Raw genomic sequence first — 27045 nt, 5'->3', positions numbered from 1 at the left:
TCTCTCCATGTCATCTCGTCACTCAGTCGCCTCTGTAAACTAAACCCTAGCGGTACAAACGAGACACCGCCTGCCCCCCAGCTCCACCCCACACCCCACCATCCAGGCTGCCCGGACCTGCCGACGGCCTGACACTGCGTGCCAGCTGGATTTCTATATTTCCTCCAAGGGTGGGTTGGGGTGAGACAGTGACGGTCCAGGCAGCACAGCCTGCCCACACGTGTGCCCCAAGGTGCAGGGACTCGCATCTCTGGGCCCCCATCTCTCACCACACATGTCCTCACCCCCCAGCTCAGACAGCCAGGGCTCCAGGGGAATCTCAGCTGTGGAATGTTCCCCGTGTCTTGCTGGGGGCACAGCGAGGTCCCCCTGCATGAGGAGGTCACCACACCAGGCTTATAACCCTGTGGTCAACGGGCATGACAGACAAGGTCTAGACCAAGGCCTCTTATGTGTTGCCCGGACCAAACCCAGCAGTATACACCTTAACAAAAGCAGCCTGGGGTTTTGAAAGCGGCTGAATCTGAATGCCCTCAGGCGGGGCGTGCCTCACCTCACCCAGGCTCCCCCCAGCCCTAGCTTCGACTGCTGCTTAGACACACCTACCCCTACCTGGAGGGAACCCTGACCGGGCCTGAAGCCACATTGCATGGATGCCCTCTCCAGCCTGATGCCAAGGGCCACTGCTGACCACTGTGTCCAGGCCCAGGCCGCGTAAGGCTAGTCCCTCACGAGGCAGCTCCAGGCCTGTGTCACTGGGGTGCTCTTGGGAGGTCCGCTGCTTGGATGGATGCAGCCCATTATCCTCCCCAAGAGCCACAGAACCCCAGGGCATCCTTTGAGCCCATCTCGGCCAAGAACCCAAAGGTGTCTTCCAGCCGCCTGTCCGCCGCTGCGCAGGATGCCCTCTGCAGAGAGAGAGGCACCCCTGGGCCCTCTGGGGCCCTGCTGTCAGTCTCTATTCACAGATGCCAAGGTGAATCAGAGCACCCACCTAAGGCACCGGCAGGGAGGCCATGGACCCATTCCAGAAGTTCGAGGCCAAACGAAGACAGCCTCTGACACAAACACAGTGAGCAAGTTTAGCCCAAAACAATCCTCTGTGCAGGGAGTCTCTGTGACTCAGGCATCTTTGCCCCAGACGAAGAACAACAAAGGAGCTTGGCTGCGTCAGAAATTAATGACAGAAGAAAACCATTTCTTCTGACGTGTAACCCCTTTGGGCCTTTTATGTTTTTCTACAGCCCAACGTTTCCAACAGCAAAATGAACGCTGGTCCTCACCACCCACCCACCCCCGCCTGGCTGGGAAGAACCAGGGGTGCTGGGGGAGCCCCACCTGCAGCGATGATGATGTACGGGTCCCTCAGCAGGGTGGTCAGCGGCGTCCCCTTCTGGCTCTGTCGGGACAACAGGGGTTAGAAGAGGCCACGCGGCCACCACAGCGCCCGCCTCGGCCCGCCGCTCACCTCCGGCTGCACCCGGGATGGCTGGAGCACGAAGAGCTGAATAGCTACAGGAGAAAAAAAGAAGAGGTGTGGCCCCCAGCACCTGCCCACAGGGGTGCCAAGCTCAGGGCCCCCAAGGTCATGGCCACGGGGTCCACGTGGACTCACTCACCTCCATCCAAGAGCACCAGGGCAGCCAGCACCAGGAACGGAGCTGTCTTCCCCACAAACTCGTACAACACACTCCCAAAGGGGGGGCCCACTGCAAGGAAGAGAGAGAAGGGCCAGTGCTGGGCCCGGGACTGATGACCGCCCCCTGCTCTAGAACCATCTTGCGTTTCTTCCTCTACTTTGTTCGAAACACTGCGTGGGGTGGCCACCCTACATTCTGTTCAGGACTGTTAAGTTGCCCTGGCAACTTCCTCCAAGTGGTTTCACACCTGAGACGTGGAATCACTCCCAAAGTAAAGGTCAGAGGATTTAAATAAGACCCAGGCAACAGAAGTGCACAGGAAAATGGACCAGCGAAGACTTCATGGTCATGACACAGCAGGACACACAGGGACTGTGGGCTCCCAGATGAAGGCCAGGAATGTCCCAGATGAAGGCCAGGAATGTAACAGAAAAGGGAGAGGACCTGGATCTCTCAGGGAAGGTGTTTGCACCTGGTCTGGGAGCTCAGCCAGGGCAGGTGGAGGAGGCAGGCTCAGAAAGTGGGAAGGTTCTCAGGTGGGTGGTAACTCAGAGAATGTTCAAGAGGAAGGGCCTTGGCAGACCATCCTGTTCAAGACTTGGGTTTACATCTGGGCCCAGGAGGGAGGTCTGGGGAGTCCAGGTACTCCCAGGTCAGGACTCTTCCCACCATTTTTCAGAGGCTCCATGAAATTAGGGAAGAAACAGAGGACAGTAGTGTGAAAGGGGGCTCACTGTCCAATGTCAGATAGGCCCCTCCCCCCCGGTGGCCCCCACAGTGGCCCTCACCCACCTAAGACCCCCATGGCCAGGCCTCCCAGGGCGATCCCCATGGCATTGCCTCTCTCCTCGTCATCTGTGTACACGCTGGCCAGCATGCCCATCCCTAAACAGGAAAGGAAACAGTGACAGCCAAGCTCTGGGAGCAACAGAATAACCATCACGACTCGCCCTCCCCCACCCCCAGCCCAGACAGTGGTCTTCCCACACCTGCCAGACCAACAGAACATAAGGCCAAGCAGCATCCAACAAGAACCTTCTCTGAGAACCAACCACCAGCCACCACCACCAATACCTAGATTCCCTGAATTATTCCAACTCATTCTGTAAAGGGCCACCAGCCTGGGCAATGAAGGTGGCCCCTCCAACAGATGGAAGCCCCGGGGCACTGACTTAGGCGTTTCCACACCTACCAGCTACAGAAGAGCAGGAGGAACCGATGCCCTGCAGGGACCTGGCGATCAGCAGGAAGACGTAACTGCGGGAGAAGGCGAACACTGCGGAAAGAGGGGCCAGGTCACTGTAGACCCGCTGGTGCTGTGGCCAGATCAGCTCAAACAGGGACCTCCCTTAACCCGATGGGGTATTTCCGTGTTAATCACACTGTGTTTTTGCTCCTCGGAAGACCTCTCCTATCAACTTCTTTCTGCAGTTGTTGCCAAAACACCTCCCCACCCCACCCCCACCGCCACCCCCGGCTGTGTTCTCAATTCCCAGCTGGTGGTGGTCAGAGCCCACCTGGTGACCCACACTCAGAAGGCAAACATCAGACACTTACTAACTGTTGAGATAAACATGATGCAGAATCCCGTGAACATTGGAATTGGATAGCCGATTCTACAAAACAGAACCACAATGAAAACCTGGTGACTGCTTTGTATTTTTATAAGCCTTTATATTGAGTCTCTCCTGCTTACCCTTTGGGATCAGGTGGATAAATGTTTGGTCAACTTTTCTAAAAATTCATATAGTTGGTGCTTCCTATATGACCTTTCTGTGTTTGACTGTCTTGGGACGTGAATACATTTACGGATTGCCATTCTGAAATTTCTCTGGAATAAATGTTAATAAAATATTGGCAAGTAACCCAGAACACGTTCAAATACACAGCCCCTGTTTCCATCATTTTGTAAAAATGTCTTTAATTATAGTCTTTGCTAGAGCTTCCCCAAAGGGACAGCTGCAATCAAATGACTCTAGTAAAAGGTCATCAAGTGATTCAACGGGCAGCAGACACAATGGCACTACATCTAAGGGGCATTAGGAAGCAAGGAAGTTTTCAGATCTGTCTTCACGCTGACCCCAATGAAGCCAGCTGAGAAAGACAGACCTTGTTTTCTGTGCAAAAATTCAACATCCTATCTGCTCTGTAAGACCATTGTCTGTACAGGGCTCTGCCACCAGGAGGACAGGCGAGGTGGGGAGACCTTGGCCTCCTGGCATCACACCCCTGCCTGGGCACCTGGCCCTGCCACTTAACCCAGGCAAATCTCCCCTCAGCCCCGTAGAAAGACCACCACCCACCTCCCAGAGCTGGAGCGGGTATGAAGTGAGATATGGATGTTAAACTGCTACCAGGGCATCCGGAACAGAATAAGTGCCTCAGAAATTTTGTTTCCTCCCTCATTCTCTTCCTTTTTTCCTTTCTGTTTCTGCAGATTAAGCAAGCAGGTTGGTCCCCGCCATATGGACAGGGCATGAGAGTGAAGGCAGCTTCTTTCCCTCCCACCACACCTGGCCTGAGAGGGGCCAGCACTGGCTGAGCTACTGCCCTAAAGGAGATCTGTGTCAGCCCAGAACAGCCCTGAGCATCTCCAGGCCTCATCTCCCTCCAGCCCTGGACCCTCCAGATCCTGTAGAGAAACCAAATGAGGAACAGGAACCCCGAGTCCCAGTCAAACAGCCTGGGAGGGCTCTTCTATTCCAGGCGTGAACAAAAAAATCATAACACAATACCTTCACCTTAAGGTTACACTCCATTCTCCAAGCACTTACACACGAGCTCAATGATTTGATAAGGGCAGATGACCACCTCCCCATTTTACAGATGAGGAAACTGAGGTACAAAAAATGACTTGTCTAATGTCCTAGGGCTAATTTCACTCAGGGCCATTCAATCCAGTCCAGGACTTTTCCTTGCAAACTTAACTACCTCCTCAGGTATATGCCAAAAGGCATACGTGGCTCTAAATAGAACTCTTTTAAAAGTTCTGGGCACACTTACAAATTTTTTTTACTGCTTCATGTGCATCCAGAAACCAAACAGCATCACAAAATCATAGCATTCTCAGGCAGTCGCCCTCCCACAAACCAGGCAAAGATTCCTCTACTGTGACCTGAAATGAGCTTGTAACGCAGGGCTTGAAGCCAATCCTGTGAACTAGGAAGGATACCAGAGTTCTGAACAGCAGTTCAGATGCCATCAAATGACAGCTTCTCCTGTCTCAACTAACACCAAGCTGACTGCTCTGTGCTCTTATTCATGTAGGAAAAGAAAGCCGTTCACAACACCAGGTCCAACATGGCACTGCTGGATACTGATGAAGGAAACTTCCAGGAAACTCAGAGAACTCACAGGCAGTTTATTTTCTCAGCAACTATTGCATGTCTGGAGGAAGAATGGACATACGACTGCCCTGGAATAAACACAGGCTTCTCATCCCTTTCAACATCCTACTTGGAAAACCATACATATGTCAAAGCTATTGGAATACCAGCAATATTATGTCCAGTCTACAGCCCAGCCAATGGCCAACGTCACCTGGCAGGACACAGCTGAGGTGGGCTCCTTCTTACCAGGAGTGTCTAGCACTCCCAGAGACTATAAGGGTCACCTGTGATTCTCACCACAATTCCATGAGGTAGCTGGCTTTATCCCTATTTTCAGATGGCCACATTGAGGCTTGGGGAGCTGCCCCAAATTCAGGGCAATGGGCATATCTCGTGTGTCTAAGGTGTGGCAGGGCCTGCTAGCATACACTTTGGTGGGGACACCAGTCACAAGAGCAGAGGTTCACATGGGTTGAGTGGAACCCAGGGTCCACAGTATCTTTTAAAACCAGGTGGCTCCGTACCCACAGGGCTGTGTGCTTATGGACGATTCTTTTTACCAAGGCCAGGTGCTGTGTTTTCTTTAAAAATGCTGTAGCTACTGTTTTGTTTTTTTAACTCCTTTGGGATTTTAATAAAGCATGAAGGGAATAGCCAAACAGCAAAGCTAGAAGGAAATTCAAAGGCTGGCCAGTCCAAACCCCCAACGTGGATGAGAAAGCCGAGGTTCAGAGGTGAAGCAAGCCAATTGCCTCTGATGCCACTGGGCTCCCGCTGCTTCCTTCTTGTTACCAGACACATGTGCCCTATGCTTTCAACATCGGCCAAGCCGCTGGCAGGGCTGCCCAGTGGAAAGTGCTGGGCAGCGTCCTTCCCTGGAGCTCAGCCCCATGGCCACTGTGGCCCAAGGGGCAGCTCCTGGCTCTCCACCCTCAGACTCCCCTGGCCCCCTGAACACCGACCTCAGGAGACTTGCTCAAGGCCCCAGGGTCACTGAGTGATGGGCAGGTCGCCACTGTCCTTTCTCCTTCCCCACAATGTCTCCTAAATGGACAGAACCCCAACTGACATTAGTCATAAATGTCTGATTCGGCCTCTTGTCCCAATTCAATGCCATCTCAATTAAAGGGCTACTAAGCAGAGCCATGTCTGATGTGGCAAACCTTTAACCAAATATCCCTTTATCACCCCCTCGTGAGTCATCCTGGCCCACAGTCATCTTCACAGAGCATCAGGGAGCAGTTAATCCAGTTGAATAAAAATAAAAATCATATATTTGAATCCTAGAAAAATGTGCAAAGCAGTAAAAGTTACATTCATTACATATCCCTACCCAGTCAGCAGAGAAACCCCACTATGTCTCTAAACTGTCACTGGCAATCAGTACTTATTCTCTAATGCTACTAACTAGTTTGTCTTTACCACAGAGATTAATGTAAGCTCTCTTCCCAGGCTTGCTAAGACCTGGGTTCCCTCTGCTGTGGTAAGTGACAAAAGCAAGGACACAGAACAGGGGACAGGGAAGGGTACAAACTGTCACCAGATGAGACAAGAGGTGACATCTCCCATTTCAAGTACCTCAACATCCTCCTAAAAGATGAGCAGTAGTAAATGGAAAGGTATTTTACATTTGCTAGGATACACTAGGAAGCTTGTGGCCAACCATTTCATAAATAAAACAAAATTCTTAGGCTTAGCCCCTGGGTCTGTCTTTTTCAGCTATCAGATGTGTGTGGGGAATTACGCGAGCCTTGAATTTCTTATTCTCCAGGGTGTTCACCAACACACAGGTCATGTGAGGGCTTTGCTCCCGTGAGAAGTACCCAATTCCACGGCCAGCTTCTTCTGATTTTGAAGCAAAGACGCTGTCACACCGTCTCCACCACCCTAATGACATCGAGGATGGGAAATCCCTTTCCAGAAGAGCTGGTTTCCCTGTCCACGGAGGAGCTTTTTGAAAAGGTCACTGCTTATTCCTACAAAGCCCACTTCAGACCAGCTGCCTGAAGCTAAAGGAAAAAAAAAAAAAAAAAACCCACAGTAGATTTTGTAGAGATTTCATGCCCTGCGGCTTTCTCCCTGTCTTTCAGACGTTAGCTAAGATTTGTGAGGAAAAATAACTGGCTTTCAAATATACTAGGTAACTATGGAAATAAATTAAGTCACTGACGCTGGCTTGATAAAAAGCAGGCCACTAACACAATGACAAGCCGAGGAGGGAACCATCCCCACCCCTGTTAACCCTTTCCCAAGCTGCCGGCTTCATTTGGAATATCCTGGGTCTAAAGGTGCAACTACTATGTAAGCCTTATGTTAAGCAAGTGAAGACCATGATGCCTCGTTCTTAACCTGACTTACAGAAGAGAGAAATGTAAAGGTGGTTTTCACATTGTTTACCAGCCTGGAACATTCCTTTTATGTGTGTGTGTCTAAAATCCACTTGCTGGGCCAAAAGACAACAGATGTTGCTAGTATAAGTCCTTCTACACCCTTTTACTCACAACTGCAATCATGAAATGAATACTTAAACTGGAATTATAAAATAAGTCACACAAGCCTCAAAAGATGGCAATCAGACCAAGCAAGGCACCCACAGGCTTTCGAAAGTGCGTTACTGGACATGTGATCACCACACTCGCCAAAATCAAAAGGTCCTTTGCTCCCTATCTGGTCACATCTTATTCAGTAAAAATATAGTTCCCAAAGCGTAAATGAAACAGGAATTACTTGTACCATATTAACAGCCAAATGAGCATTTAAATGCTTCCCAAGAATTGTCATTTTCTATTTTCAGGCTTTGGCATGAGATCTTGTCCAATATTTAAAACAGACAGGCAGCCTGCGTCCTGTGTCACCACAAAGCCACTCACTCAGCAGCATCGTGACCATGAATTATGGGGCCCCAGGTTGTAACATGGGGGTTCGGATTATGACCTGTGTGATGCTGGGTGTCTCATTGCAGAGTGAGTCCCACTTACGGCGAGAAGCTTTAGAAAGGAGCGGCTCCAACCGGCCTGTCTCTATGGAGCTCCCCTCACATCTCTGGGGATGCAGGAGGCCTTTCTTTTCCCCACTATCAGAAGCACTGCAGAGACATTGGGAAGTTGGACCAGCTCACATCACGGGCTGGAAAAAGATATTTTTCTAGGGCCAGGGAGGTGAGGGAGGATCCATGTCCCAAAAATCAGGCTGATTTCTCCTAAACTCCCTCCCATTGAATAAAAATAGCACCCAACAACTTACTGTTTGGACCTTCCCTCATTCAGCCTGGCACACAAGGGAGAGCCCAAGTAGATGCAAAAAAAGCAGATTTTGACCTGCATTGTTTACATTTCGTAGCCAAAGGTACCAAGCGTGTATCAGTAAGCAGATGAAAAGAACAGGAAGGAAGGAAGCCATTGGCCAGAGAGTCCGGACAAATGCTTTCTCCTCCTGAGTACCAAACCCTTTTGCCTATACTATACTAAGACGGGGGCTTCCCTGGTGGCGCAGTGGTTGAGAATCTGCCTGCTAATGCAGGGGACACGGGTTCGAGCCCTGGTCTGGGAGGATCCCACATGCCGCGGAGCAACTAGGCCCGTGAGCCACAACTACTGAGCCTGCGCGTCTGGAGCCTGTGCTCCGCAACAAGAGAGGCTGCAATAGTGAGAGGCCCGCGCACCGCAATGAAGAGTGGCCCCCGCTCGCCGCAACTAGAGAAAGCCCTCGCACAGAAACGAAGACGCAACAGAGCAAAAATAAATTAATGAATTAATAAGTTCCTACCCCCAACATCTTCTTTAAAAAAAAAAAAAATTCTAAGACAGACCCAAAAGCTTTTGCTAAAGTCTCCTCAAGATCTGATGCTTCATGTTTTAACTACTCTTTAACCAGAAACATATTAACCAAGTGTAAAATGCTATTGTAAACTCACTTCTTTACAACACTGAAACTGTCAGTCACACGTCTTGTTGGTAATTGCGGATGTGACTGGCACAAATTACATCAGAAGGCTATTTGCAATGGCTCACGAAGGTAGAGTCTGTAGAGGGAAGCGTATTTCTCACTTCTCTGAGCAGAGCCGTGGAGGGCCCAGAAATGCTGAAAGTCCCCAAATTCATATCTACTGGGCTTGGAAAATATTAGAAAAAATTACTTATCATGATCATTTTGGAGGCACAGCAGAGTTTGTTGTCCTACATCAATATTATAACCTGTTTGCATTTCCACATTACAAGGCAGTGTGAGAAGATGAAGTTTATTTTGAAATTTGCTGGAGAGCTGGGAGAAATCAGCTAGGGATTAAAATTTTGCCCTCAATAAGTTCCAGAGTGGATTACACACCATACCAATAGACTAAATCTCACAGGTCACTAAAGGAAATTTGTTTTCTCTTGGCAGATAATTTTTTGGGAGCCCCAAACATGAGCCTTAGGTGGCTGCAATGTCAAAGCATTTGGAGTATTTACTAGGGGAAAGGTCTCACTGGTTTTAAACAAGCTGCTGCCTGGTAGCATAAGCGAAGCATTAAAAACAAGAATGGGATATTTTTGTAAGCTTTTCATTTGCCATTTACGTTTGGAAGATTGGAACACTCACATCATTTCAGCCGAGTTTCTAAGTATTACACTGTGCAGCTAGTGACATTCACGTCCAAGTGATTGGCAAGGCGTTATTACAATAATGTCCTCAATTTTCCCATGTAGTATTTGAGCTGTTTGCTTTCTCAGAATACAAAACCCTGAGCTGTTTTCTGTAATTATACCAGATGCATTTTAAGAAGTGCTCTTAGTCTGGAGAAAAGAAAGAAAACCCTGTAACTATGAAGGTCTGTTTGGTTTTCCTCCTGAAGAAGAGAGGAGCTGCCGAACATCACGGTGGTGATGGTGCCTCTCGGTGGGCTCCCAGTCAGCCCGGCGTCCTGCGTTAACTTGCTCAGCATTTTGTGCAGCAGCCTGATAACACTACACAGCAAACTGCAGGCTGGATGTGGCCTGGGACGGTTAAAATGGATTCCATGGCCCTACTCGGCGCGGAAAATCGAATCACAGAAGTTGAAAATGTGCTTCCATCGGACTCCCCGTGAGTACATAGCCAGCAACCTACGTGCCAGAGGACAGCTCGTGCGGAGGAGGGCGGATCCCCTCTCTGAGCCCCTGCCAACGCCCCAGGCCTCCCACCCCGCAGAGTGGGCCCCGCTCTGAGAAGGGTCCCCTGCCTGGTTTAACGCTTCTGTTGTTGCCATCTTGAAATGCTTAATAATATTTTAATAGAAGGCCCGGCCAGCCCTGCTCCACCTTTCCCAAGGCCAAAGCCTGGTAAATGTACAGACCTCCCTGCTCCCAGCCTGCGGGGGGTGCTGGGCTGACCCGCTTAAAATTGCGCTCAGCTCCCTGACTCTGCAACTTGGCTTTGGAACCTCTAGTGGTTCCCAAGTGCCCCCCAAACAAGCCCCACTCCTCTCTCATCTAGCACATGGGGCCTCTTACAGCTCAGCCCCACCGGGTCCCCCCAGCCCCGCCCTCCTCAGTTCACCCCGCCCCTCTTTTATTCTCTTTTTTTCTCTAGTCCTTGTCTTGGTTCTTGCTACTAGGCCTGGTTCACAGGTAGGACTCTGGGCACTGCCCCATTTTTCACATTGCTGCCTTTGGGGTCACACGGTCATATAGCGGCCCACCACCACTCACACTCTACCAGCTCCCACTCTTTGCAGCTGACACCTCCTCCCCTCCTCTGCCAGTCCCCTGTCCTGTACTTGGAGTCCCCATATATCAGGCAGAGCTGGCCCGCCTCAGCTGTAGAAGAGCAAATACTTGCTGGATGGCCACCAGCAATGGAAATGTAAACAGTTATTCAAAATAATGTGGGTCCCAAAAGACTCCAGAACATTGAGATGAATATAAAGCTAGTTTGGGCAGCTTGAATTATCCAGGAAAAAAGCCTCTTCCCTTTGTGCATGTGGATGCAGCTTAGTGAGTGGCAGGGGAAGGACTGGTACACTGCCTAGGACCTCAGTGTCAGCGAGATGTTTCGTACACGCAGCAGGACTGCAGATCATGTGCCACGTTCCCCACCTGGCCATCCCCACGAGCACCGAGCACGCCAGCCCTGAAGGAAGCCACCTCAGCTGTCTATTAGGAAGTGCATGACCACAGGTGCAAGAGAAGAGAAAGCCACATGGTACATACAACCCCACAAGGATGGTCATGGTGGCAATGAAAAGGAAGACCAAATGGGAAATCGTGATTGACTAAGGACAGAAACGTAAGGCGAAGGAGACTGGCTTTTTCCCCAGCTTTGGTTTTCCAGATTCTGATCAATGAATGAGAAGCAAAATCCCAGGGGAAAGTGACCTGGAACAATATAAATATCAAACTTTTTGACCAAAATGATATAACCCACCTGTTGCTCAACAGTCCTATGAACGGGTTGGTGAGCAGCTGGACGGTGGCTTTCGAGGCAAACAACAGGCCGACCTGCACGTTCTCATTCAGGAGGTCTTTGTCTTCACTGGGACAGTCGGAAGGGGCAGTGGACCTGTTAGTCAATGTGCGCTGCGTGGTGGTCTCATGCAGCAGCGCCCCCTGAAGGCTGCCGGTGCTATTGCCGGCGACCACGGTGGAGTTGTCATAATAGGAGAAGATGTTCTGGAAGCCGCCGAAGGTGGAGGCTTTGAGCACTGGCTTCGCAGTCTGGATTTCTACAGCATCTTTCTCATGCTCGATGCTGTACAAGTAACTTGGGATGATGGGGACTGGGAACAAGAGCAGGAGAGTGGTGATTACACTGAAACCCTGCCCGGGACCAAAGCCAGCAAAACCGTGGTCTTGTCAAACGCTAAGTGAGGCCCAGAGAAGTGGCACGTCTGCCTCGGGAATGGGACCTCCGTGCCGACACTGAACAATTTCACATTGCTCAGCTCTGCGAACAAAGCCCCAGAGGCTGTGAGAGCTCTCAGGGCCAGCTACTGTGCAGACCTGACCCACCCCAGAGATCCCTGTTCTTTGTGGGCTTTCCCATTACAGGGCTCCTTCACAGGAATATTTTAGGAAAGCAAGATTCGGTCTGAAGTCTAATCAGTGCTGACCTGGGGTCAACCAGTGCTTCTCAGAAAGAGGCTAGAAAGACCTTTAAGTGAATGAATCAAGGTAACAGAAATCTAAATTTCATTAGGTGTCTTAGAAAAGAATAAACCTGCAGGAAGTAATAATTCGGAAATTCTGCAGCAGGCCCACTTCATCTTTCCATTACTTGAGTGGGAAGCTTCAATGTTTCATACAACCTGGAAGATTTGAGACTTCTTGAGACTTTCGTAGAGGAAACGAAAAACTGATGTACTGGAAGCTCTGGGCGTGTGCATCACAGAGCATTCAAGACAAAGGAGGACTCGGGCCCTTGTTACTGAACTCAGATGAGCGCCCCCCGCCCCAGCTCTGATATTCCTGGAAGTGAAACCCTGACTGTGTGATGTTCTGAAAACCATCGAGAGAGAACCTTAAATGGAGAGAAGGGAAACAACCCTTTAAAAAATCATTTTTTATTCATTAAAAATTGGGATATTTTTAAGGAAAAGCATGTCAAATCTGTTGCTGTTAATGGTGCTAATTAAGAGAACTGGATGTCAATTATTTAGTTTTTCAAAAATCCATTACAGGAAAAAGATGAAAACCAATGCTGTTAAAATTGCTCTTGATGTGGGTCCTGTAATGTCTCCATGTCAAGTCATTTGTGGAATCACTGCCTTTAAATGTCCCTTCCTTTTATGCAGGGAAGGATTTTGACCTGTTCCTTGAGGTGATAGACCACATTACTGACCCACCTTTCTGGGTAGCATAATAATTATCATGACATTATTTTGAATCCTGGGACTTGCTCCTCCTTAATAGATATTTTTTTAATCGCGTTGAAAGTGACAAGGGGAAGCAGAAAATTATCAGGAGGAAACATAAGTTCTGGGTTTTCTCTGATGTCACATTTTTTGACCGGACCGCCAGGAAAACGAAGCCACAAACACGGCTACTAGCCTAGATGAGGCAGTCTTGGGGGATGTATTTTTGCAAAACGTGTTCTCCAACTTTCCCGAACCGCGCTCGGGTAAGCGGGACGCCCTGGGAAGGGGTACCCGGGGAGGTGGGGGGAGGGCGCCCGGTCCGTACGTACCCACGACGGTGAGCAGCATGTTGTCCAGCAGCAGCGCGAGGAACACGATGAACAGGATGAGCTTCCGCGAGTGGCGGCTCTCCTGCAGCCAGCGGAGCAGTGCCAGCTCGCTCAAGGCCATGGCTCCGGGGCTCGGCTGCGGGCGCGGCGCGCGGTCGGTCAGGGGCTCTGACGGGCTGGGGGCTCCCCCAACCCCAGGCCCCAGACTTCGCCCGGCCCGGCCGCCGAAGGGGCGCTCGGGGAGAGGCGCGCACCGGGCGGCGCTGGATGGTCCCGAGCGTCCCACCCTCGGCTTACCTTCGGCGAGCGCGTTCTCACCGGCACCTGCGCTCCTTGTTAATAACGCCCGCGAGCGCCGTCTGGGCCGGATCCTGGGCGCCGCCCGGCTCTCCGCCGCCCCCGCGGGTCCCACTTCACCCCCTGCGCGCTCGGAAAGTGCCGCGGGACCCCTGCGCACCGTGCGTCCTGCGCCCCGGGTTTCCCGGGACGCCCTGGAGCCCCGCGCGCGGCGCCTCGGGGGGCTTCCCCTGCCCTCGGCCGGGCCCCGCTCTTCCCCGCGCCCCGGGCGGCGATCCGTCCCCAGCGCCGAGCCCCGCGGGCAGGGAGCGGGGTCGGCGTTACCTCGGGTGGTGTGCGGCTGCCTGCCCCGGCCGCCGTGGGCTCCGTCCGTCCGGGCGGCTCCGGGTCGCAGTCTCCGCCCCAGCGCCCGGCGGCCGCCGCTCAGTTTACCGGCTCTGGCTCTGACGTCAGGGCCGGCGGGGGCGGGGGGCTGCGGCGCCCCGGCCTCCGCCCTCCCGCGCCGTCACTGCGTCGGAGTAGCCATCGCCTTCCTTTCCCCGCCAGGTGCTCGACCAGGTTCTGAGCCCGGATCCTAAGGTCGCCCCGTCCTGAGCAGACCCGAGCCCCTGTCCCTGCACTTGGCCGCGAGCCCTGGGAACCCGGGTCCGGATGAAGTGGATGGGTCGCAGAGGGAGGATGTCAAAAGCCGCAGGGCGAGGGGTCAAGGATCCCGGGGTGAAGGGTCAGGGGCCAAGAGAAGGAGTCAGGGATTAGTGGTTTCATCTGGTCCAATTAGGCGCTAAAGCTCTCTTTGAGCCTCCCTGTTCCTGCAATTGGCCGTGAGAACGTGAAGGCTAGTGAGTGCGCCAGGGAAAGAGGTCTTAGGGTGTTGGGAGCCAGGGACCGATCTCTTTCCTGGAGAAGCCACTCTGCACCCCACCACCCCTCCCCTCTCCCACCTCGGGATCATGATGCAGGGTGCCACTTGGAGTCTTTGACCATCGGGTCCTCGGGTACCCTCCAGATGGTGATGTGGAAACGGGGAAAGGGGACATCTCTCAGTGTCACCCCACAGTGAGAGTGGGGTTCTGAGGGCCCCAGGCCCTGAATCCAGTTCTCATAAAATGGGACCGTGTCACCCTGAGCAGGGGACACTGGAGAATAAGTGAGTGCCTGGCGCCTTAGTAAAAGGGCTTAGGGGGCAGCTGCCCCAGGCCCTGTGTGCTGTAGTCCTCTCCCCGCAGCGTTTTCCCCAGGGATTCTGGTTAAAAAGATGGTTGAAACAGGCAAAGTGCCTGTTTGTGGCTGACCTGGAGCTGTCACCCTCACTACCAAGGGGTAGCAGCCCGCCTTTGATTTCCAAGTCCCTCCATTTTATAAACAGAAGAGAAACAAACAGACATGCCCCAGACAGAGCTGGAGCTTTGAAGACCCTTCTGGGGGCAGGAGAAGCAGGAGCTGTTTTCTCGGAAATCCGCTGAAGAAACGTTGTCTGCTGCAGCCGCAGCAGTAGAGTCTGGCCTCGTTTTCTTAATGTTTCCTTGTCAGCTGGAGACTGCTTAGAGCAGCAGCGTGATGTGTAGGGCTCCCGGCTCTCTGCACCTCCTTACTTCCTTCCCGAAACCCCCCTGTGCTGCCCCCGATGTGAGAAAAATGGCTGGATACGTAAGTAGGTCAGGAACATGCAGACTCCGGGATATCCCAGGATATGTGCAACTTAAATATTAAACAGGGAGGAGAGAAGGAAAACCACTTAGGAGGAGAGAACAGATGGCAGGAAGCTGTTTCAGCTGGCTGTGAAGGGTATCACGTTCATGGGGTGCCCCAAAGTGCCTGGAGTTTCAGAACAAAGACACAGCTCCTGCCCCTGTGCCCCCTGGGCAGAGGGGCATCATGGGTAAGGGCTCTTGTCAGGATGCCTGGGTCCCAGTCCACTACGTCCTTGATTGGTGACCTGGGGCACATTATGTATCCTCTCTGTGCTTTAGTTTTCCCATCTCTGCAGTGGGGATGCCAACTGGACATACTGCAGGGTTGTTGTGAGGATTAAGTGGGGATCCACAGTCATCGCTTAACTCAGTGCCTGGCCCAAAGTGAGAGTCGGCGTCCACCATTCATCCATCCAACAAATATTTGTTGAGCTTTTAGTACATGCCAGGCACCGTGGTTGATACTGGAGAGACATTAACGGCCCAAAGAGACAAAATCCCCATCCTTGGGGTGCTTACACATTCTGGTAGCAACACCACAACAGTGAACACAGGAAGCCACACCAACTCCAGCCCAGCCAGCTGGAGGAACATGGCACTAGGGAAAATGCCAGTCCCTGTGCCCCCTCCACCTGATCTCTGCCACCACCCCTAGAGCACCATGGCCTATAACAGTGTCTTCAAACTTCTTGTTGACACCCCCAAAGAGTTTTTTAAAAGATAGGTATGATGGGCTTCCCTGGTGGCGCAGTGGTTGAGAGTCCACCTGCCGATGCAGGGGACACGGGTTCGTGCCCCGGTCCGGGAAGATGCCACATGCCGCGGAGCGGCTGGGCCCATGAGCCATGGCCGTTGAGCCTGTGCGTCCAGAGCCTGTGCTCCGCAGCAGGAGAGGCCACAACAGTGAGAGGCCCGCGTACAGCAAAAAATAAAATAAAATAAAATAATAAATAAATAAATAAATAAATAAAATAAAAAGATAGGTATGCCTCACACATTTCTCAGTTGACATCTAAAATATTCTTTTATCATACATTTTAATAGTTTAGGGGTATATTATGTAAATTCACCTTTATATATAAAACCATTATAACTCTCTTTTAAATGTACCCAATGAATTATAAAACTACCGTATTATATTTTAAAATACTAACAAGTTTCTCTTTAACACTCAAAAAATTTACATTGTTTCCTTTATGCCTTCAAAGTATATTTTCTTTCAACTTTCAACAGAATTTTATCCAACTGTAATGTTTTTATTATTTAAATCCAGTATTCACCACCTTATCTATTATATGAACTGCAACAAATATATGAATATGCATTCGCTTTTTAAAATTTTCTTATGGCCATAAGGTTCTAATTTCTAAGGTTCTCTCTAAAATTGTGTTATTATAACAATTATTAGTAGTATATAAATGATAAGGCCTCAGACATATAATATGAATTTTGATAAATATTAAACACAAAAAGGAACACTGTATTAGAAGTGCATTACCTAATGAGATGGGTGGAGAGAGGATAATTGGAGCCTTAGAAGAAGAGAAACTATATTGTTTTTATGCCTCAGAACAATGTAACCCAGTAAAATGGTAGGAGTCAGGTTGGGTGGGAGGTAAGCCTTTCCTCGTCAACTGAGAGACGGGAGATTGTTGAAGGGGGAGGTGATAAAAGAGAATCCTTGTGTCCCTACCTGGGTCCATCTTAGCCAGATCAATTTTTAAATACAGGACATATGGAAATTGAGGGTCTCCTATGGCTTGGGAAGTCTTCATACATACCCAGTGTCCTGAAGTAGCAGGTCCTGAAGGAGCCAGCCTGGGAGGCCCTGCCTGATCTGGGACTTTGGGACTCTGTAGCCTCTTATTCAACTCAGCCCCTGCCTTTCCCCTCCAGCCACACTGGTTCCTCAGGACCTTTGCACATTCTGGTTCCTCAGGACCTTTGCACGTTCTCTGCCTAGGAATTTCTTCCTCTTCTTCTTCTAGTTATCACCTTCTCATTCTTCATTACCAGCCCTAGTGCCACTTCTTAGGAGGAGCCACACTTTCATGGACATCCCCCAAGTATCAGACAGGTCCCCTTCTCTTATAAATCCTCATGGAACTGTTACTTCCTCCGGAATACGTCTATCCATGAGGAAAAATACTCACATAAGTGTAATCAGTTATCTCTGTCTCCCTAGGTTATCAGGACTGGGGATACTCTTCTTGGTCATCACTGAGGTTCCAGAACACAGCTGATGCTCATTAAATACCTGCGAAGAGGATGTGCTCTGCGTAAGTTGGGTTCCCTTCTGAGGCGGAGCCATGGGGACCAGAGAGAGAAGCACCGTTGCTGGAAGGCAAAGGTTACTGTACCTCCCCCCACCAGAGGCCACTCCTCCGGGACCAGGCTTTGAGGAAGCCCCCTAGTGAACACAACATTTATTTGCTCTTCCTGGGCACTCAGACTGGTGAACTCAACCACCTTTTTCAAACACTAGGGACTGGGAAGGTACAAAGGTACCACCAGGGTTGACTTTTTTTCACTAAATTTCAATATTTAGGAAAGGTAAGGCATGGAGCTTTCTGGAACATAGCAGTTATTTGAAATAGGCATTATTTGAGATAAACTAACATGAGTTTAAGCTATGAATGGCATCCCGATTGGGTCACTTTTACAATTCTGTGAATTGGGGCATGTTACTTAACTTTTATGTGCCTCCGTTTCTCATCTGTCACTCAAGCATGCTAAGAGGGCCCTCTGACAGAGTTGTTTTGGGGATCAAGGGAGATGATCCTTGCATAGTGCCTGGCACACAGCAGAGGCTCACACTTTAGGTGTTCCCTGGCCTCGGGAAAGTGAAAGTGCTGATACGTGGGAGGTGTAGCTCGTCTGTGGGGAAAATCCTCAGGTGCTCCCCCAACCAGAGAACTTGGAAATAATGAAAACAAACTTATGACCTGGACATTATGCTGTGAAATGCAAACAAAGGATCAGAGCAGAAATGAACAATAGCATCCTGAAGAGACACATGGTTCGTGGGCCAGCAAAGCCTGATACTCTGGTTAACACGTGGGTAGAGAAAGGAGGTGAGTACCCAGGGGAGAGCCAGGCACAGGGTAGAGCAGGCTGTTCGTAGACAGAGGAAGCCCCAATGGCTCCCAAGCTCATGAAGAGACACTCAGACCCACTAGTGAGCAGAGAAATGCCAATTAAAATGAGAGGGGGGCTTCCCTGGTGGCGCAGTGGTTGGGGGTCCGCCTGCCGATGCAGGGGACAAGGGTTCATGCCCCGATCCGGGAGGATCCCACATGCCGCGGAGCGGCTGGGCCCCGAGCCATGGCCGCTGGGCCTGTGCGTCCTGAGCCTGTGCTCCGCGGCGAGAGAGGCCACAACAGTGAGAGGCCCACGTACCGCAAAAAAAAAAAAAAAAAAAATGAGAGGGAGATGCAGCGCTACACCCATTGGACTGGCAACCACTAGGAAGTTGGGTAAATGCCATATGTTGGTGAAGATGTAAGGAAATGGGGATGCTTTCCTTGGGGGGGGTGGAGTGGGGACTGCAGGTGCAGCCTTTCTGGAGAGCAATCAGGAGTGCTTGGTGGAATTAAGCCAGCAGGCACCCTCTGACCCAGTCTACGACTCGGGGAAGTCCCTAAAGGGAAAGAACTAGGGTTGGCATCGCAGTGTTTCTGGTGGCAGCGGGAAGTTAGAGGCAACCTCAGTTTCCACCACTAGGGAATAAATAATTGAAATGTGGAGGAAGCTCGTGGTGGAGCGCCATGGGATGGGATTCCCCGGGTGTCTGTGCACAGGTTTTACTGTCTTGCGTATGAGGGAAGCAGGAGGAGAGCAAGGTCTATAACAAGGTTGCATGTTAGTTCAGTAAACACACAGAGCACCACTTATTTGGGAGGTTTCATTCCTATTCAAGGGGCCGTATTAAACCCCTCGGAATGGGTGCCTTTGTAGAGAAGGGGCCGAGGAGTGAGCATCTGGGATGAAGTGGGAAAGTGGAAATAAACCAAGAAATGGACCTTGCAAGGACCAATGATGACAGGACACTCAGAGCTGAGACAGATGATCAACTCAACTCCCTGTGCACGTGGTTCCCCCCAAAGGGGGCTGTGGCCTGTGGATGGCTAGAGAAGTCACAGCCTTTCAGTACAGAGTCGGCTGTTCTGAGCGCATAGGCTATACGTGGGTTTTGTCTCCTGGGGCCGACAGGGCTGTGCTCTGTCGCAAGCCAGGCTGACAGGAAATGAGAGAAGATGGAAACCAAGGTCCAGCAAAGAACGGAAAGCATCCGAAAAAGTAAGCTCTCTGGCTAAATGCAAAAGACACTGGTGGTTTTCTGTTTTATTTTGTTTTGTTTTTTGCCTTTTCCCTCTTATTTTCTTTATAAACTTTTAACTGTTTAAAATTATAACAATGGAGGGATTTATGGCACGGGTAGGTAGATTATTTATAACAACTATAACTTAAAGGACAAGGTTGGTTGTGGGGCTATAAAGCAGCCAGATTCTTGTATTTTATGTGATGTGGTATATTATTAACTGTAAATGGACTGTAAAATGTCAAAGCTGTGTATTGTAATCTCTAGGGCAACCACTGTATAAGTAATACAAAGAAGAATAAATAGCTAACAGGAAAATTAAAATTAAATGGAATTCTGTAAAGTGTTCAAATACTTGCAAAAGGCAGGAAAGGAGGAACAGATAAGCAAAAAAGAAAAACCCAGAGGAATCAAGCAGAAAACAAAAAATAAAATGATAGGTTGAAATCCAACTACATTAACAATTACACTGTGTTCAGGGACACACGATTAAAGGACAGAAATGGTCAGAATGGATTTTTAAAAAAATAGTCCCACCTCTATGCTGTCTACAGGAGACTCTTTAAATGTAAAGACACAGGTAGGTTGAAAGTAAATAGATGAAAAAAATACACCATGCAAACTGTAAGCATAAGAGGGCTGAAGTGACTACATTACTATCAGATAAAATAGATTTCAAAACAAAACTTTAAATGGTGACATAAAGAAGGAGATATCATAATGAGAAAAGTGATTAATTCAATAGAAGACCTAAGAATCATAATGTGTATACACCCAACAGTAGAGCTTCAAAATGTATGAAACAAAACCAGACAGAATTAAAGAGAGAAAAAGACAATTTCACAATCCAAATTGGGGAATCTAACACCTAGACCAAAAAATCAGCAATGCAGAAGATCAGAATGATGCCATTAACCACCTTGGTTTAATTGATATTTATTTAGCCTGAACAAATAGCAGCCTTCACATTCTTTTAAAGGGTTCATGGAAGGTCTCTGCCAGGAGCTATCTCATTCAGAGAGGTTTTTTTTCTTTTCTCTTTGAAGCCAGCTCTACTGTTGTTGAACACACATACAAAGAGTGAGGACACAGTTTTTTTTTAATGCATTTTATTTTTATTCTTTTCTGAGTTCTTCTGCATACTGCAAAAGCACATTTTCTGTATGAAATGGAACCAAATCTACTGTTCTGGTTTTAAGACAGAATGGCAAAGCAGATGTCGATTTACTTGAAGGAGGCCTTGCTGATGGCCAATGAAATTAAGTCATAGATGCTCTAACTTAATAATTCAATCACTGAATTAACTGGCTTCATGCAGCATTATCTGTAAAATGTGGGTCTCCAGGTTTGGCCACTTTGATAGAATCACTAACCTGTCTGAGGACATTTGCTGTAATTAGAGGCCGCAGAGGAGCCAGCCAGCTGTGAAGGGTAGTGTTTCATCAGCTTTATGCCTTGATTCTCCACTCTCACCTGGGCTTTTCAGTCATCCCCAGTGGCTACTCCAATGGCCACCCAGCCCTCCCACAGTCCACCCTCCTCACCAGCTCAAGGGAGTTTCAAAACACCAGGGTGGTCACGCTACTTACCCCCTGTCTAAACCTTCAGCAGCCTTGCACTTGGGATAATGTCAAATGTCTTCAATGTGGCCCAACGGGAAGTGCCTGGTCCAGCCTCTACCACTCCTCCATCTTCATTTGCCACATTGCTCTTGACTCTGATCTAAAATTGGATTCCCTTATAATTATCTGGTCTCTCACATGGCTTCAGATATCTTTGTGTATCACGAGGGTCCCAGCATTGCAGCCTGGGGAGCCCTGGCCCAGAGGCCCTTACCAGCCTGGGTCATGCAGCCTCCACACATCTTATGCCACTTGGCCCCTGCCTTCCCCCTCCAGCCACAGAGGGCTCCTTTCTGTAGGGTTCCCTGCCTCAGGGCCTTTGCACTCTCCATTCCTTCTGCCTGCGAAGCTCTTCCTCTCCCTCTTTGTCTGATTATCTTTCTCATTCCTAGTCTCCTGACTGTTCATACATCCTGTGCTCCTTCTCACCCCAGAGCCTTTGCTCAGGCCATTTATGCTGCCTAGAATGTCCTTCCCTCTTACCCCTTTTAACTAGTTAGTTCCCCCTTAGCCTTTATGTCTCAGGTCAAGACACAGGTAGGTTGAAAGTAAATGGAGGGAGAGGTATTTCTTCTCAGGGGAGTCATCCCTGACCCCTATGCATTTGTCCCCTGTACTATATTGATAGGTCCCTAAACCTTTCATTCCTGGTACTTTTCATTATAATCACAATTTTACTGATGAGACTGTAATTAATGTCTGACTTCTATATCCCTCCGCCACGCAAGCTGAGGCCAGGGAAGGGCCTCTGGCGTCTTGCTCCCCACGTCATCCCCCCAGAGCCTCACACTGCCTGGCACAAAGTATCAATAAGTACAGCTGTTGACTCAGGTTTCCCTGATCACTTAAGCAGTGAGCGCCCTCTGGGGGTAACTCGAGGAATTGACCTCTATTCTCACAGGCCGTATAGAGACAGCAAAGTGCTATGCCCAGTCCAGCTCATGTGCCTTTGCAAAAGTGACGTCCCTCACCTGCACTGTCCACCCCCTTTCTTCTACCTACCCAAGCCCCTGCCTCTTCCTACCTGGTTGGGTTTGAAAAACCCTTTTCCCACTATCCCACCAACTCACCAAAAAACCCACTCAACTTATGATCCCATAAGGAATTGCCATCTCTGCTTGTTTAACAAGCCTCAAATAATTGAGTCGTTTCATGCCCCCTCCCTCCCCAGCAGTTACCTGCAGCCATCCCGCCCACCCCGCAGCCCCCCAGCCTCTGTTCCTTCCTGACTCTGAGTCTTTGCTTAGGCAGATCCATCCACATAGAATGCCCTTGGGATGGGGAGCCCAGCCAGAAGCCAAATGCCCAGATGTCATCACATGGTCACGTTTTCACCATCAAAGCTGAAGGCTCACGGCCATGGGACAGGCGTCCTCTAACTCTGTAGAACGGCTCCTCTTTCCTTTTAAGACCCCCCAACCCCACTCACCACCTCCTGCACAAGCAGCCCCTCCCCCGCTCCCTGGCACCAGGTACTGACTCCAATCCATCGGTGACTCAGCGGATCTCAATGAACCACTGCTTCCAACAAGCCCCTCCCCAGCCCAAGAGCCTGAGGCCGCTCCCTAACGCTCCTGTCTAAACCCTTCTGCCTACGTTTTTTTTGTTTTTTGTTTTTTGTTTTTTTGTTTTTTTGCGGTACGCGGGCCTCTCCCTGTTGTGGCCTCTCCCGTTGCGGAGCACAGGCTCCGGACGCACAGGCTCAGCAGCCATGGCTCACGGTCCCAGCCGCTCTGCGGCATGTGGGATCCTCCCGGACCGGGGCACGAACCCGCGTCCCCTGAATCGGCAGGCGGACTCTCAACCACTGTGCCACCAGGGAAGCCCCTGCCTACGTTTAAGGGTCATCCGCAATCCACCCACTGCACCCCCAGCTCCCACCCTCTGCTCTAATCACACTGGCCTCCTCGGTGGCCCAGCAACAGACATCGTTCACATTCTCCTCATCCCTCTGACTCTGCAAATCTTATTCCTAGCCCGAGAGCCCACCTCAGGGGTTCTGTCAAGTCACTTTGACCCACAAAGTCAAGCCTGGGATGACCCACAGCCCGCCCTGGGCCACTACCTCCAAGAATACACAAAGCCCTGATAGCCTGTCCCCCAAAGCATTTACCAGCCAGCGCTCTTCTGCAGTAGGTCCATCTGGGCTCATGCTTTTTCTTTTTTCCACCTGGGTCATTCACCCCTTGATGGCAAGGGAAGCGATTCCTTCCTCTCTGTCTCCCCCCAGGATGGTTTGTGCTATGCACTGTACAGAGTAGACCCCTGGGGCTGGCATCAGATGCCCAGTGAAGAGCCTGGGGCCAGAGGCTTCTGCCTCAGCGTCCTCATCTGCACAGGCAGAGTGGATGGGCCGGGTAGACCTGCCCTGTCCAGTCCAGGAGCCACTCACCACCCATGGCCACAGAGCTCCTGAAATGCCACAGGCCGAAGTGAGATGTGCTGTAAGTATAAAGCCTGCTGTATAGCACAGGGAGCTCAGCTTGGTGCTCCGTGATGACTTAGATGGACGGGATGGGAGGGGATATATGTATACATAGAGCTGGTGCACTTCATTGTACAGCAGAAACTAACACAACATTGTAAAGCAATTATACTCCAATAAAAGAATATGAGAAAAAAAATACACACGGAGTTTCAAAGACTTAGTATGAAAAAAATGTAAAGAGTTTCATTAATGTTTTGTATTGTTACATGCTGAAACAATATCTTAGATACATTAGGTTAAATAAAATATATTATTAAAACTAATTTCACCTGTTGCTTTTTTAAAACATGGCTGCTAGAAATTAAATTACCTACATGGCTGGAGTGTGTGGCTCACATTATATTTCTACTGGATAGTGTGGGGAAAGAACATCAGTGCTGGAAGGGGCCTCGGACGTTATTGAGTCTAAGGGCTGCCTTTTCCACGCGAGAAAGCAGACTCAGAGAGGGACCGAGGCTTGCCCAAAGCCACACCACGTGTGAGGTCCGGGCACTGAGGACTAGAACTCTGCTTCCTGGGCCTTCGTGGTTTGGGGACAGCTGGTGTGCAACACTGGTGGGGCCGACAGGTGGGTGCCCGCGGGTAGCCCTCAGCCGCAGAGGATGCTAGAAGGGACTTGGAAGGCTCCCCCCGCCCACTCAGGGCTGTCTTTGCCCACTTGCTATGCTGACCGCATACCCAGACGTCCGCAGGGCAGGAGATTTTAGTGGATAATCAATAGTCCAGTAGGGCCGACTGCAAAGCCCCAAACCTAATTATTTTGTTCAGAAACTTGTCTGTAACTAAAAGGCATCTGAGAAATCACTGTCACCTTCTCTGAGGGGGAAGAGAAATCCAGTCATTATGTCCAATTGGATTTACATTGACTGTTGTCTTGTTGTAGAAGATGTTGTCTCCCTGCAAAACCAGTGTTTGGGTGCCACAGGGACACACAGACACACACACGTTCACACACACAAAGACACATACACATGTATGCATACGTACACACACACACATACATACACATAAGCACAAACACACGGGAGAGCTGTCCCTTTTCTAGGAGCCTTTGGGAAGGTTCCGGTCCACTGTTTTTACACAGGTGGCCAGAGGTGCTGTTACCTGGGTGACTTTATGGGTCTTTTTTTTTTTTTTTTTTTTTGCGCTACATGGGCCTCTCACTGTTGCAGCCTCTCCCGTTGCGGAGCACAGGCTCCAGACGTGCAGGCTCAGCGGCCATGGCTCACGGGCCCAGCCGCTCCACGGCATGTGGGATCCTCCTGGACTGGGGCACGAACCTGTGTCCCCTGCATCGGCAGGTGGACTCTCAACCACTGCGCCACCAGGGAAGCCCCTGGGTCTTATTTTTGAGGTTCCAGATTTTGCCACCCTAATTCCTCTGAGGAGAGTAGAAAACAAATCCCTTTAAAATGGCAGCATGGAGAGACTGAATATCTTCTGCAACCCCAGGTATTTGCCAAACCCCCTAAATGAGAGAAAATACTTGAGGATGAGAAATCTTTTGAAAATCAGTTAAGACGTTTGCATGTCAAGTCACTTGTGTGACTTTAGAATTGCAATAGGAAAAATCTGGAAGCTCCTGATTGGCTGCACACGGGGGACTGTGAAAGTAAGTGGTGGTCACCCTTACAGTGAAATACCCAGTGGCCACTTAAGAAAATGAGGCAGTGTAAGGTTTACCACGGAAAAGTATCCAAGACATTCTTCGTTCTTTGATTTGTGAAATCAAAGCTCACAGGATAGCGTGTCTGCTATGATTCATTTAGGAAAACAGTGAACTTTTCAAAAAGGCTATAAATACATGTACTAATGCAAAATGCAGACAGATACTGTACAGTCAATACAGTACTGACTGTATTTAGTTCTAGGGACTGAAAATAGTGGGGGAAAGGGAGAGCAGGAAGGTGAAGATTTTTACTCTCCACGGGTAACTTTATTTTCTTCCAATTTTTTTGAAGTGTTATTTACCACAAGCTTCTATTGCTTCTTTCTCATATCTTTATTATGGGATATATCATATATACAGAAGAGGGCACAAAACATATGTTTACAGAGTAAAAAATAATTGTTCAGTGAGCCTCCTGTGACCCCACCTGGGTCAAGATATAAAACCCGGCCGGTGGCTTCCCTGGTGGCGCAGGGGTTAAGAATCCCCCTGCCAATGCAGGGGACACGGGTTCGAGCCCTGCTCCGGGAGGATCCCAGATGCCACGGAGCAACTAAGCCCGTGTGCCACAACTACTGAGCCTGCGCTCTAGAGCCCATGCGCCACAACTACTGAGCCCGTGTGCCACAATTACTGAAGCCCGTGCGCCTAGAGCCCACGCTCCACAACAAGAGAAGCTACTGCAGTAAGAATCACATGCACCGCAACAAAGAGTAGCCCCCGCCCTCCGCAACTAGAGAAAGCCCGCGTGCAGCCATGAAGACCCAATGCAGCCAAAAATAAATAAATAAAATAAATAAATTTTAAAAAAACCCAGCCGGAAGCCCCGGAGCTCCTGGGGGTCTCTCCTCCATCACAAAAACCTCCTTTCCCCTAGACTTCTTGACTTGTTAGATTTTCTGTTCCTTGCTCTTTTTTACAATTCTACCACCTATGGCATTTTCCTAAAAATATAATTGAGGTTTGCCTGTTTTTTATCTTTTTATAAGTGGAAACATCCTGTAGGTGTTCTTTCTCTATCTGGTTCCTTTTCAGTCTCACCAATATCACTGGTGAGGTTCATCCATATGATGTATACCTAACGTTCATTCCTAATCACTGCTGTATAGTATTCCATTGCAGGACCATATCGCAATTTCTTTGTTCCTTCTGTGGATGGACATTGTGGTGTCCCACATTTGTTATTAGCAGTGTCGCTAATAACACACTGGAGATGTGTGGCCCGAGTTTCTCCAGGGTCTGTGCCTGGGAGGGGAACTGCTGGATCATGGGATACCCACAGCTTCACCCTTCCCAGCAAATGTCAAATGCTTTCTAAAATAGTTGCATGAATACATATTGCTAATTTTTAAAGGTTTTTTTTAAGGTCTTTATGCAACTGGAAAATGAGAAGGTGAAATGGGTTGTAAATTGTGTGCCGACCGACCAGCCTGCTTCAGATCTTGACATGGCCCTTTCTCTCTGTTCTCCACAGCTCACGTCTCCCCAAAGATGAGGGAGGGACGGGCTAGCGGGATTGCTGATGACACTGAACCGCACACACCCCCAGAAGGAAGGGATTCCCCAAAGCTGGTAAAGCCGAGAGGCCGCTAAGCCTACATGCCCAGCAGCAGGCAGTCCATCCTCCTGTCTGTGCTGCAAGCCCACCGTGTGCCAGGACCGTGCAAAGCACCTGAGTGCCTCTGATCTCCCAATGGACCCCGCAATGATCAGGCAAGAGAGCAAAATGTCAACAGTCCCACACAGTGGGGCAACTTTGCCAAGTTCAGCGTGTTTAGATAGAAGCTGTTCTCCCATCCAAAACCTCTCTTTGCTCTTTGCATCAATTTGGCCTTCAGGGAGAAGGGTA

General features: G+C 49.8%; 1 protein-coding gene across 1 annotated transcript in view; it reads right to left on the bottom strand.

Moving 5' to 3' along the window:
• SLC18A2 (solute carrier family 18 member A2) overlaps positions 1–13419 on the bottom strand; it is a 39621-nt gene extending 26202 nt beyond the window's left edge. Inside the window, exons 1-8 of the mRNA XM_082607170.1 lie at positions 13109–13419; positions 11351–11702; positions 3198–3256; positions 2833–2916; positions 2433–2525; positions 1620–1709; positions 1469–1512; positions 1339–1399 (exon numbers count right to left, since the gene is read on the bottom strand). Coding sequence (XP_082463296.1) covers positions 1339–1399; positions 1469–1512; positions 1620–1709; positions 2433–2525; positions 2833–2916; positions 3198–3256; positions 11351–11702; positions 13109–13229 — 904 coding nt within the window. The 5' untranslated portion in view covers positions 13230–13419. The remainder of the gene's footprint in view (positions 1–1338; positions 1400–1468; positions 1513–1619; positions 1710–2432; positions 2526–2832; positions 2917–3197; positions 3257–11350; positions 11703–13108) is intronic.
• Between the last annotated feature and the right edge of the window lie 13626 nt (positions 13420–27045).

This window comes from Mesoplodon mirus, assembly GCF_964341445.2.
Source record: "Mesoplodon mirus genome assembly, chromosome: 2".
Classification (NCBI taxonomy): Eukaryota; Metazoa; Chordata; class Mammalia; order Artiodactyla; family Ziphiidae; genus Mesoplodon; species Mesoplodon mirus.
The sequence above is the reverse complement of the archived record's forward strand: the minus strand, read 5'-3'. Positions and strand labels throughout refer to the sequence as shown.